This window comes from Electrophorus electricus, chromosome 11 (assembly GCF_013358815.1).
Source record: "Electrophorus electricus isolate fEleEle1 chromosome 11, fEleEle1.pri, whole genome shotgun sequence".
NCBI classification, from domain to species: domain Eukaryota; kingdom Metazoa; phylum Chordata; class Actinopteri; order Gymnotiformes; family Gymnotidae; genus Electrophorus; species Electrophorus electricus.
Window position 1 is genome coordinate 3,222,882 of NC_049545.1, and position 12,365 is coordinate 3,235,246.

The following is a 12,365-nucleotide window of genomic DNA, read 5'->3' on the forward strand; positions in this document are numbered from 1 at the left end:
GCCCCTGGGCGGGTGGCGCTGTGCGCCAGTACCAGCAGTAGGCAGGAGAGGTATGCCAGCGCAGCCATGCAGCCCAAGGACATTCCAGCCAGGCGAGCCATTCTCCTGCCTAAAGTCCTTCCACTCGACGGGGAAAAGGGACGGATTCCGACGCTGTCCGGTCGCGACTCCAGGAAACGCGCCAACAGAGCAGTGAAGGTCTATGATGTCCACGCAGCAGACTCGGTCTCCTACTGAAGCAAGACCGAGTGTGTTGAGAGGAGAGCATGGGATCGGGCGCAGACAGCCGAGCAAACACTCACTAACAGCATCCTGGCACATTCCACAGGGCAAGCCGAGTCTCCCCCTCTGGGCTATTTGCCATTATCAAACTATTTCCTGATTGGTTTTGTTGCTGTAGTGGACACTGTTGCTAAACTCTTAAAATCTTACACAAACTGTAAGATCCTGAGAACCTGCTTATGATAGCCGTGTATTGTTCAACAAAACAAACCTGTACCGTGACGAGCCTCAGTGTTAAAACCTTCACCTCTCAACCATTTCCCAGAACAGGAGACAGATGAGGTGGTTGGCTCTCCCAGGCACACTGGCGGCTTAATATCCCACGTACACCATAGACCCGTCATGCCTGAAACACCAAGACCGCCTTTGTTTAATACCTAGGGCTTTACGCAGAAGACATTCAAATAAACTGGTCTTTAAAACAAGCAGATTTTAGTACAACTACCAAATCAAGTCTGAATTGGTAATGTTTCTTTGCTACATGCTCTGAGTTTATTAGCAAATTAATTTTGCCAGCACCTGGTGTTAACGGTTTCTGTGGGTAAAATGGGTTTGATATACCACATGCTCATTTCCCAGGTACACGCTTCCCATTCCTGAATCCAAGGGTGCAGAAAATAGCAAAATTGCTGATTTAGTAAATAAAACATAATTCAAGAGAATCTAAAAATTTTAAGGTGAATCTGCAAAACAAATCATGGGAACTTTACAAATATCTAAGTTCTCTTACCAAGAGCACTGAACGGTCACCAACCAGGTCGGGCCAAGGTCATGCCAAGGTCTGCTTTACTACAAGACCATGGGACTGCAAAACCTTACTAGAAATACAAGCAATTCCCCCTCATGTGCACAGAGAAAGAGGCCCAACTAGAATCCCGCCAAAACCAGTCGGCCTTTTTAGTGAGGAGGGCAAAATGTGCACCAGGATCATTCGCCTTTAGTTCAGCGCAGACCTCCAAGTGAAATTTACAACGACAGATAAGAATTCCCATCGTCTTGTAATTTCACAGGTGAAATGTCATTTTATCAGGACAATGCAGGTTTATAAGATGTTAATAAACTGTGAAAATGGCAAGGAGCACATCGGGAAACGCCCATAACCGTAAGGTCGTGTTCTAGGCCTCATTCGCTCATCACTTAAGGGTTCACAGACAAAAATGTCCCCCAGTAAAGTTTGCCGTTAGTGCTAAAGAGCACCGTGCCGCCTCGATGTGGGCTACGACACGCGCAAACGCACGACGCACGGCGGGAGAAGCCACCGGAGGGGCTACCAACCGCGCCTCGGCGATGCCCCGTCGGCTCTCGCCTGCAGCGCTGAAGGGAAGTCGACGCGACAAAAACGAGTGCATTTCCTGCAAATGATCGCAGGGGAAAACGTCCAGAGAAAGGCGACCTCGCCCTAGCACACGGAGAGATACGGGGATTTAGTCATAGCCGACAGAAAGGGACACCAGCCTGCTGTGCCAAAAGCACACACACTAAGCACAGGCATGCCAGACCAAACGCTTCATGCCGCCTAAAAACAAAAGAAAACAACAACAAAACCCGAACAAAAACAGCATCGTGGGAATCTGGCAAGTTCTGATTCACCAAAGTCTTGACAGTCGCTCTGAACACAGTGCGTGTTCAGCACGCAGCAGAGGACACGGATCTCAGTACTGGGCACTATGGCCATATGAGCGCATGCACGGAGCGGGGCTGTGAATGCACGCTAACCCAGGAGTCCGCACGGGCAACAGAAGCGGCAAGCGGGTGTGTTTCCTGCCCCTGTGCAGTGGCTAAACGAACAAGGAGCTCGCTAAGCCTGTACTACCACCATGTGGAGAGAGAAGGCAGCGCGCTAACGGGCAAACGCGCAACGCAATTCAAATACCCTTCAAGCTTAGCAACGAGTGCAATGACGAATCAAGTCTACATCGCCCCAAATGCTGAAAGGTCAAAGCACACTGCCCAGTGTCCGTACTGTTATAACGGTAATCATACAGCAAGCTGTGTTGGTGTTACCCAGAGAACGCAGACAGAAAAAAGAAAAACACGTCATTTCCAACCTCTCTAAGACTTTATTAGAGACGATACAGCATTGGGTGTTTTGAAAAGAATTTTTTGATTTTTTTTTTTTTCCCTTTTTCTTTTTAATTTTTTTTTTTACAAAATAAAAAGTTAAAGTAGACAGCAACTCGTGTTTGCGGGACATACCACAGGTTCATAATGCATCCCTTCTCCTCTCCCTGCCAGACTCCTTCAGCTCACCCCCACAGCACAGCAGCAACGGTTTCTGACTGAGCTACAAACACTCCTGCTCTCAGTGTGCGCCTGGAATCAAGTTTAAGGGGGGTGCGGTGGGGTGCCAAGAGTTCACTCTCACTCCAGACGCGACTCTGTTGACATTATGAAGCGGGGGGTGAGACTTTACACAAACCTCTGGTCTCCTCTTGCATAGATGCAAGTCTCCCATATGTGGGCATGCTTCCCTGTGTGTGAGGAGAGGAGGAGCTATAATACTACTGCAGTCCCAGCTCAACTTCGTCATGCTCCCACACGATCCGACCCAAAATATACAAATGTTTTAAAATGTACAATGCTGTACAATCGCTTCTCTCGAAAGATGAGCATGGGTAATTCGCGCGTGTAGGTGTGCATCCCACAGTCTCGTCTCCAGTCGTGCTGTCTGGGCCATACGGCGTTCCCAGGTCCTGGTGGGAAGGTCTAGCGCAGGTGAGGAGGGAGCTGTATCTGCATGAGGCCACAAATGCCAGCCTTTCGAAGTTCAAACAGGACCAGCGAGGACCTGCGTCAAGACCACGGCCGGCGGAAAGACGAATTCCTGGTAGTCCACGTATGCCCTCTGGCCACGATTGCGCATCCCATCACATTCCGCTCCGAGTCTCTCGGGTTCCTGGTAGGTGAGTGCGGCCCCGGGGCCTGGCTCTTGGGGATGGGCTCAGGGGCAGGACCTCCTCCTCAGCTCCAACTGCTGTTCTGCAGTTCCTGCCTGAGCCAGGAGGGTAGCGTGTGGCCCAGCCGGTTCAGGAGGCGCAGCAGCTCCAGGTTGTGCTCGCGGTAGTACTCCGTCAGGAAGGCACGCGTCTGGGGGGTAAACACGCACACATCACGCGGAGAACAGCACGTCCCACATCTTACGATTTACAAGCTACAATATTCCTAACTACAGAACGGTGCAACAAATTCAACACCCAGAAATCCTTTTGGCAAAGCTTCGACGGTTTTAAAGGAACGAGGTGAATAAGAGCAAAAACACTAAAAGGAGTGTGACAGAAGATGGCATGGTTAGATGGAGTGACCTCAGTTTACTCTGCCCAGACCGTTTCCCCTATCTGGGGGTGGGCTCACTGCCACTGTGGCCCCAGGCTGGTGGACAGAGTGATGGGGTTTGAAAGAGAGCGCATGAGTGTGTGTTGGCAGCCCGCTGTACCTCAGGGGTCATCTCCGGATACTTTCTGCCCTTACTTTTCCCCAGACACTTGGGCCGTCCTCCGTCTATCCTCTGGCACCAGAAACCTTTACTCTCATCAAACCTGCGCATGCACAGCAAGCAGAGGGAGATCTCAGCACCGCAGCCTAGTACCCATTCCTTGCTCAACAGTATTTCTGCTGGTTGGCCTGGACCCGTTCAATTTAGTGTAGGAATTCTGCATAAGCCCCAATGAAGAACACAAATGTACAATAAAGTACCCTGAGCTATTCTAAACAATCCCAGGCAGACACACACACAGACTAAAACAAGCACTTATGGACAGACACACAGACACGGATACACATGCACACTCAAGACAATCAATCACACACCAATAACAGGGGGGCCAGAATTATCAGGTACGCACATGAGAGCCTGAGTGTAGTTGAAGACAGGGTTGAGGCCCAGGAACCTCTGGATGCCGTCCATCACCTGGGCTGGGCTGGAGCGAAGCAGAGCTCCATCTACGATGTGGAGCTGTGCAGAGAGCAGAGAGACAGATCACACAAACTACATCAGCTGCAGTATTCAGAACGCAAGCTCAGGTCTGAGGCAGGTAGAACATGCGGGCTGTTAAAATGGAGAGGCAGGCTTTGAGCGTCAGCCATAACGAATGCGCTTTTGACACTGCCTGGAAATGGAGAAATAATCTGCTATATAGCGAGAGGCACTAACGCGCGCGTGCGTGCGTGTGTGTGCGCACACACCTGTCTTGACTGAAAGTGCTGTAGCCAGTTCTCCAGGTGAGTGGCATACTCTCCAGGCTTAAGGCAGCGATTGTGCAGGACCAGTAGCTCGTTAGGGGACGACTGCCGCACTGACACCACCTGCTGGAAGGTGTAGTTTATAGCAGCTGGGTCCTGATGAGCTCGCTGGTGCTGTAAACACACACAACCTCCTGAGTCACGGTGAAGATCACTCAAAGGTGAGGCGCGCGCGCGTGTGTGTGTGTGTGTGTGTGTGTGTGTGTGTGTGTGAGAGAGAGAGAGCGCTGCTGTACCTGATACCAGGAGTAGGCCCTGTCGGCAGGGTTGATCAGCACGGCGATGACCTTGGCTCGGGGCACTAAGGCTGCGGCTCTCTTGGGGGTGACTTCTGTGTCAAAGTAGTTGGCACTTTTCTCAAACATGAAATCGGTGCTCACGTTCGAGGGAAAGGGAAAGAAGTCCATGTACCTGCACACGAAGGAGAGCGGTCACGCTACACACGGGTGAGCAGATCCACACAGAGTAGTGCTGTGACATTATGCTACACAGCTACACACGGGTGAACAGATCCACACAGTAGCACTGCACTGGCGTACAGCGAAAGGTAGAGCAGGACTTACCAGTCGATGCCGTTGTGGTAGTTTGGACCGTTGAAGAACTGTATCTCTTCAAAAGTGACGGGGCTGGAAAAACTACTGGTGATGGCTGGGTGCAGGGTGAGGAATGAATGCAGGGCTGTGGTTCCTGTGACGGACGGACAGGCATGCACACACACGCACACACAGACAGTTTCACAAGCTTTAGAAACTTTGTTGCCTTTGCACAGAGCCTGTCTAAATGTAATCCTGAATTCAAGAGACCCTCTAGTGGCCTGCACTACAGTTCTGGGTCACACCGCGTGCACCTCACCTGTTTTCTGGGGACCGATAACAAGGAATTTGGGCAGCCGGTCACAGGTTTTCTCTTTAGACCAGATGTCTTTATGTCTTTTGTCATGGCAGGGGTTCTGAAAGGGGGAAGGGATGAAATTCAAAGATGCACACAGAGGGATTTAAACTGTCCCCAAATGCCCCAGCGCAGGGCACCAAGGCCTGGTGCTATGAGATTGTGGACAAACCCAGGCCTGGCAAAGCACACAGGAATTCTCAAAAGCAGCCTGCACTGTTTACATGTACACAGCCTAGACCTGCATTTTCACACTTCATCTGTTCTCACAGATGACTAATAATTACCTGCACTCTCTCCAATTTCTAAATAAGCCCCTCAGCATTCAAATCACGGATAAGCAAAGGCGATAAAAGGAGGATGCTCGTCTGTTCTCAAACCCAGTGGCGGAATAACCCGTACCCCACGGCCTCACCTGCCACAGGGGGTCTCGCTCCTCCGGAAAGATCTGGAAGTATTTCTCTGCCAGCTTCAGGGGAGGCAGAGTCTGCAGGTGCAGGTTAGTCCAGCACTGCACAAACTTCACCAAAGACTCAAACGTGTAGAGACCCAGGCGGTCGTTTCCGTAGTTAGACAGGTGAGTCATGAAAATGCTGATCTGTGGTGGTTGGGGGTGGGGGGTGGGTGGGTTAGGAATAAGGGCTATTTTTAAATACACACTGGAAGAATAACTCCAGCAGTATACCACACACACACTAAAACCCCAGTACAAGATACAGAACAAATGCTCGTTAGCTTGTTTGTAGGAAACGTAGGCATACACAAAAACTCCACTGCTTGTGCCATCCCAAACAACAACAACAACAACAACAACAACAACAAAGCATACACAAACAGGAGACGCCGTGCATGGCTACTCACTGGGTTGAGGAGGACGGTGAGGAAGAGCTCTCCTCCACGGATACTCTTGTCCAGTTCATGAGACCCTCCAGGGTATTCATTATAGAATATAGTGTGGGTGAAGAGACCACACGTCTGTCTGGGTAACACCTGAGGGAGGGAGAGAGAAGAAAAGAGAGGGAGGGAGAGAGAGAGAGAGAGAGAGAGAGAGAGAGAGAGAGAGAGATATCTGTTCAGATGACTCAAGGAGAGATTCTACATTTTCTGAACATCTCTACTGATGTGAAGGTATCTTAGATGTACATAAACAGCCTCCCAGAGTGGGAGATTAAACAGGGTAGAGTTGGTGTGAGGCACTGGGGAGAAGGGAGGTCAGACAGCTGGAGTACTGGAAAACGTGAACAGAAAAAAAAAAAGTATATATATAAACAAACACAGTTAAGCCCTCGAATGATCCTCTCGAAGTGGCAGAGGCCGAATGTTCAGCTCATTGTTGAGAATTAGTGAATCTCAGGATGGAATCTGTTCAACAAACTAACAAACAAGGGGACAGGCTTCAGTGTGCTCGAGCAGGCCAGCTGCTACCTGGATGCCGTTGTGTACGAAACCTCTGCGATGGCGCGCTGGTCTCAGGTGGGGGTACTCCTCCGTGCTGGTCACCTTGATGCCCCACACACTCTTCCAGGCCTCGTAGAGCTGGCTGTGCACAGGATACACACCAGAGTGGTGTGGGGCCACGGCGTAGCCCATGTCTGTGGGGATGCCATGCTCCTGGAGGAGGGCCGCAGAAAGAGGGGCAGGGCATCAGAGGGGGCGGGGCAGGAGGGGGGAAAAAAAGGTTGGCAGAGCGCTGTGGAAAACTCTTAAAGGGCAACTCTTTAGCTCTTTCTAAGAGTGAGAGTGTGTGCGCGTGTGTGTGTGTGTGTGTGTGTGAGAGAGTGTGAGTGCACACGCACGGGGGTGGGGGTGGTGTGGTTTGCCCTAGTCGATGTCCTTGCTAAGGAGGGCCGTTTGCAGGCTCATTAAGCTCTGATGAAGGAGCTTTGTCTTCCTCGCTGCCCAGTGAGGGGGCATGTCAGAGTGTGGTGTAAGGACAGGGTGTGACAGAGGGATTAGGGAGCATACAGGGGTAGCCTGGTTTGTATTCACGACACACACACTCCGGCTGTCTGTCTGTGGGTCATGTCTCACTCTAGCAGACACTACTAAACTAGGCTGGACTCCATTTCAACAGGAGAGCGTCAGTGTTCAGTCTCGATGGCGCTCGAACAAGTCAAACGCAAAGTGAGGGTGGGACGACCGGAACACAGCGCAACACACAGGCAGGCATGAGAGGACCAGAACATTCACACGCACGCACAATGCTTCCAGCTGAAGACGTCAAACTGAACGCCCTTCTTGTTTAATTTGTGTGCGTCTCCATTGATCTGAATTCAGACACGTTCAGACTCAACCAAAAGAAGCTAAGGCAGCAACTACAGTAAGGGCAATAATGAGGTGAAATACGAAAATAAAACGTTTATAGGCATCCTTGCAACATCCCAGAGTAGTGTAGTCTTAAATGAGCTTAGAGCGGCTTCTGTCTGTAGAATTAAGATGAATTATAGTCTCTGTGCTATAGTAATTCATTATGTATTATTGTGTGTTTAGTTGGTCAAACTGCCATAAATATCAGTAGTTCTGATGGACACGACACCCTCACAATCCATCTGAGCAAAATAATAAAAGAAAGGCATGAACAACACACACCACACTCAACTCCAACCTTCAGAAGATTTTTCTCAGACTTCCATGTCCATTAGGGCTGAATAATCAACCATGTTCTCCAGATTTAGTCAACAAGATTCTTAACTGCTGTCTGTATTATTGTTTTTTTTTTATACAATTTTATACAATTCTTATTATTGTTCTGTCCTGAACCGTCACCCCCCACAAGGTTGCGGTCCCACACCGACACTGACCTGTGCAAAGAGCTTGTTCAGCCTCATCTGTTCAGACAGCACGCTGACGTTGTGGAACAGGTGCGGCTGCATGTGACTCCACATGTGGGGGAACCACCAGAACTCCTCCTTATGTTGGAGGAGCATGTCATCACCTTCATCCTCCTCCTCAGTGCCTGCACCCACACACACCCACCACACGCCCACACAGAGGTCAAGATTTAGTGTGAGCCAAAGTGTATTCCAAGAAGAATGTGGTATGGGGAATCAACAGGTGCTTTCTTACCTGCATGGTAGAACTTTCCGGAGAAGCCAAGGTTGAAGGTAAAGTTTGGGACTAGCGTTCGCAGTTTGTTTTGTGTGTTGAGCAGAGCCTAAAAAAAAAACCCAAAACAATGGGAGGTTCATAAACTGTTACGAGTTCGTATGCAGGACATAAAAATGTGACTTCAGCACGGTTCCCATAAGGTCACATCAACACTTCCTTCAACAGCTGGTTTAACTGGAGTCGTGATTTTCTGAAGTAAGTAAAAAAAAAAAAAAACCCACATCATGTGTAAGTGCATTAAGAGACGTCATCAACAGAGGGCACTGTGGAGCTGAGGAAGCTTCAGTTAGACGCTAGGGATTTCGGCACGTTGGGCAGATCCAGAGTGTAGATTTACATTCATATCTCCGCGGCCCACAGGCAGCCGGTCCGGAGACATACCGACCAAAGCTACAATCCTGCATCGATCTTTGCGACAGCTAGAAACAAAAATGACAAATATTTCCTAAGTGGCAATTGCTGCACAAACAATCAGGCTGTGAGGCTTAACGTACGAAACGCTCCTGCCCCGCTGAACGTGAGATGATAAGTGAACAACAGCAGCGCGGTGGCAGGGATCAGACGGACGGGAGAGATACCTGCAGCTCCGCCACAAATCACGCGCACGGGCGAGGCAACGGCTACCACGGCCTCACAAATCACCCCGCGGGGGAGGGAACGGTGGGTGGGGGGGCATAGCAGGATGAGAGGCCCCGTGTCCTTGAGCGTGTGTGTCCGTGTGCGATGCTCCACTTCGTGTTGGGTATGGTCAAAGCCACTGAGCGCTGGACAAACAGACCACAGCCGACAGATTCTTCTGACACTTGCGCGTGGACACACGTTGCACGTTTAGCGCAACTTTATCGCTGAATTGAATTTAAGGCTTTGATCCCGTGTCATGAACTCAGGCTGGATATTAATTCGCCTGTTGCCCCTTAAACAGCTAAAGCAATAGTAACCGAAAATGGTTCCTTTCAGAAGTGCCATGTCTTAAATAAGCTAAAATCCAGCACAAACAAAAACTCGCGGCGTATCAGCAAAATTCTGCGCAAGTGCGGTGAGGTGAGGAAGAGGAGATGGAAACAACAGTGGACAGAGAGCAAGGGAGGGCCAGTCAATAGAGCTCCCGGACCCAAGGGCCAGAGGTCCGAGCCCGGCCTCTGTCACCATAGCAACCTCATCCGTCTCCATAGACACAGGAGCAAAATCAGCACAGAAGACGACCGGTCTTTCCCAAATTGTTATACTCCGACAGAACGGCCAGATGGTGGCAGACACCAAAACGCCGTCTTGTTCCTTCATGAAGTCGGGACTCTAGAGGGCATTACCAAGCTGAGCAGGGCCCAATTAGGTCAGAGAAATGCTAATGTGGTCGCAGATAGTTAGCACGGCTAACTGCTCCCCCTCCCTGTTCTTGGAATAGCCGGCCATTTAGGTCAGGCCCTCAGTCTGGTTCACAGCTCAGCTCTGTACCCAAAGACACAGGGAGCGTGTGCGTGACCCAGCATGACACTCAGACACAGAAACGTGCTCTGGTTGAGGGTCCCTGAGGACTGGCCATGGGCTCCTCTCTGCTGACTGACAGAAAACCAACAAGAAAGGATATGTCCCAGACAGGCCGCGGAGGGGCAGAGTGGCGCTGGGAAAAGATTGGTTGAAAGCATATACCGTTTTCCCACCTGTTTTAGTTCAGGATTTAGGCGAGCTGATCCCAGATCTCCGTTAAGACGACCCATTTTACCCTGCCAAACAGGATAGCCAGAGAAGGGCAGCGGTAATTGAAGAAAATTGGCTTCCCCCCCCAGATGCATTACGCTGCAAAAATATAACAAATATCAACTCCAGGCAGCCTAAGCCAACCCCCGCCTCCAGGGCAAACGTCTCAGCCTGCTGAGGAGAAGCTATGAGGAAACCATTATCCCTCTCGTGACTAACGGGCCCTCGTCTCTACAGAGCGGAGCACAGGTGACATCAGCGGCTCTGCGGGGCCCAGGTGTCTCTCCTCACACAGGTCGCACGCGCAAGCTGAACTCCCTTACGGCAGCTGGAACCAACACAATGAATCAACTGCTTTTTGTCTGGGAGGAGACGGAGGGGACGTCACGACACGAAGAAGCCACTCGGCCGGTAAGCGCGTTGGAGGCGCGTGCGAGAGAGTGGGTGGAACTCGGCGCCGGGAGGGGAGGACCATTACACAGGCTGGCCGGGAGCAGTGTGACCTTAAGAGCAATTACGCCGGCTCACCCACGTCAAGGGCGGTTCTCCCCCACCATCACGCCAGCCAGAAGGATTGCGCTTTAATGAAATCGAACAGGGATTGGGGGGGGAAACAGGTGTAAAGCCTTTTCTCCTCACCTCTTCTTTCGCTGCCCTGACAAACGCTAATTACGCTCAAGGGCAAGTCACTCACGCCTGAATTAGCCTCCTTCCCCCTCCCAGTACCAGCAGAGGCTCACGGCCACCTCGCCTCCTGGTGGCGGCCTTGATGCGATGTGGCATGCACAGTAGTGACACGAGTCGCCTGTCAAAGGTCGTTAGGCTCACGCTCATCCCAACGCTCAGGAGGTGCAGTAAGGGCTGGAGAGCAGTTCCACAGAAACCAGAAACCAGTTTCACAAACTTGAGTTTCACTTCTCGTCTGCTTCACCGTACACTCAGCAGGGAGTTTACACTCATACGTGCGTGTCAGATTCAGCAGCTTCTTTTAGACACAGTACCAAAGAGATGAAGACAACATGTTGACCGGAGGCTCTGATACAGACAGACTATATTTGCAAGCTCTTTGCACACAGCAGGACGCATGGATCGCGTCCTGACACACTTCCTCATCACCACTTATATATCACGCGCTTTCCGTTATTAAAACAGGAGGTGGTTGTGTGTGTGCGCACGCGCGCGCGCGCATGTGTGCACGTGTATGTGTGTGTGAGTTTAATGTATGTGTGCACACGCGCGCGCACGTGCGTGTGTGTGTCTGTCATTTGTAGCAATGAGCCTCAATTCCTCAGCAGACACTGAGGCTGCAAATACCCTTCACACACACATTCTTAACCTAAACAGAAAAAGCAATATCTTAGCGCGCGTGAGGAAAAAACGGTCAATGATATTAGAATATTAAACATCCGAGTGCAGATGCCCCCGTCGCGGAGATTGGAGCGAACACCGCCTGCTGCTCCAACGCTCACGGCCCCGAGCGCGGCCGGACAGCCTCGTCCACAAACCGTATCGATCTGACATTTGCAGCAGACTGAGATGTATAAATTGCACCAGTGCCAACATCAATTAACGCCCACTAGCGTAATAAGCAGGAACCTCTGCCACAGTTTTGCGGCAGGCTCCCTCCCACCTCAGCATCCCCTGCGCCCGCATTACTTTGGCAGTTTTGTTTCTCCGGCCCCCACGTCCCCAGTGTATGCGCCGTGCCGGCGGTGCCAAGCCCGTTGAACCGAGCCGACGTCCGGGCTAAGGAAGCTGGCGCGAGCCGCTGAACCTGCAACGCCTCTCCTGCTACGCCCTCGCGCACAAGCCCGATCGCTTATCCTGTTATTAGTCATTAATAGGTATCAATCTGGGTTGATTCGGCTCAGGGAGAGCAAGACTTATAGACAAGATCTCTTAGCATAAAAACAGGCTCGGTCACAGGCTGGCAAAAGTCAACAGAACCCTCGAGCGTTTGTACTTTATTTGGTTTTTTTAAGACAGGGATGCGGTTTGCATTTTTGTGCGTTTTTGTGAATGGCTGAAAATAAGACAGCGTCGGTCCTGGGGATTTCTGCGAGTGCAAGTGCCCTTTGCGAGTGCGAGTCAGCAGCAAACAGCAGGTTAATAAGCACCTCGTCCAAATGAGCCCATTATCTCAGTGACACGCT

At 50.9% G+C, this 12,365-nt stretch overlaps 1 protein-coding gene and 1 long non-coding RNA gene across 5 annotated transcripts in view; both read right to left on the reverse strand.

Moving 5' to 3' along the window:
- Positions 1-1,280, reverse strand: LOC113578273. Its single transcript, XR_003410722.2, has 3 exons — positions 802-1,280; positions 494-628; positions 1-230 (listed from the first exon to the last, which is right to left on the reverse strand). It is a non-coding gene; the product is annotated as an uncharacterized LOC113578273 (long non-coding RNA).
- Positions 1,281-2,319: 1,039 nt separating this feature from the next.
- ndst2a (N-deacetylase/N-sulfotransferase (heparan glucosaminyl) 2a) overlaps positions 2,320-12,365 on the reverse strand; it is an 80,251-nt gene continuing 70,205 nt past the window's right edge. For all 4 annotated transcript variants that reach the window (XM_035531386.1, XM_035531383.1, XM_035531384.1 and 1 more), the window contains 12 exons: positions 8,476-8,563; positions 8,211-8,365; positions 6,835-7,020; positions 6,271-6,399; positions 5,825-6,007; positions 5,374-5,470; positions 5,085-5,208; positions 4,758-4,932; positions 4,465-4,635; positions 4,125-4,234; positions 3,716-3,818; positions 2,320-3,369 (listed from right to left, as the gene is read on the reverse strand). In XM_035531386.1, coding sequence (XP_035387279.1) covers positions 3,244-3,369; positions 3,716-3,818; positions 4,125-4,234; positions 4,465-4,635; positions 4,758-4,932; positions 5,085-5,208; positions 5,374-5,470; positions 5,825-6,007; positions 6,271-6,399; positions 6,835-7,020; positions 8,211-8,365; positions 8,476-8,563 — 1,647 coding nt within the window. In that variant the 3' untranslated portion in view covers positions 2,320-3,243. The remainder of the gene's footprint in view (positions 3,370-3,715; positions 3,819-4,124; positions 4,235-4,464; positions 4,636-4,757; positions 4,933-5,084; positions 5,209-5,373; positions 5,471-5,824; positions 6,008-6,270; positions 6,400-6,834; positions 7,021-8,210; positions 8,366-8,475; positions 8,564-12,365) is intronic.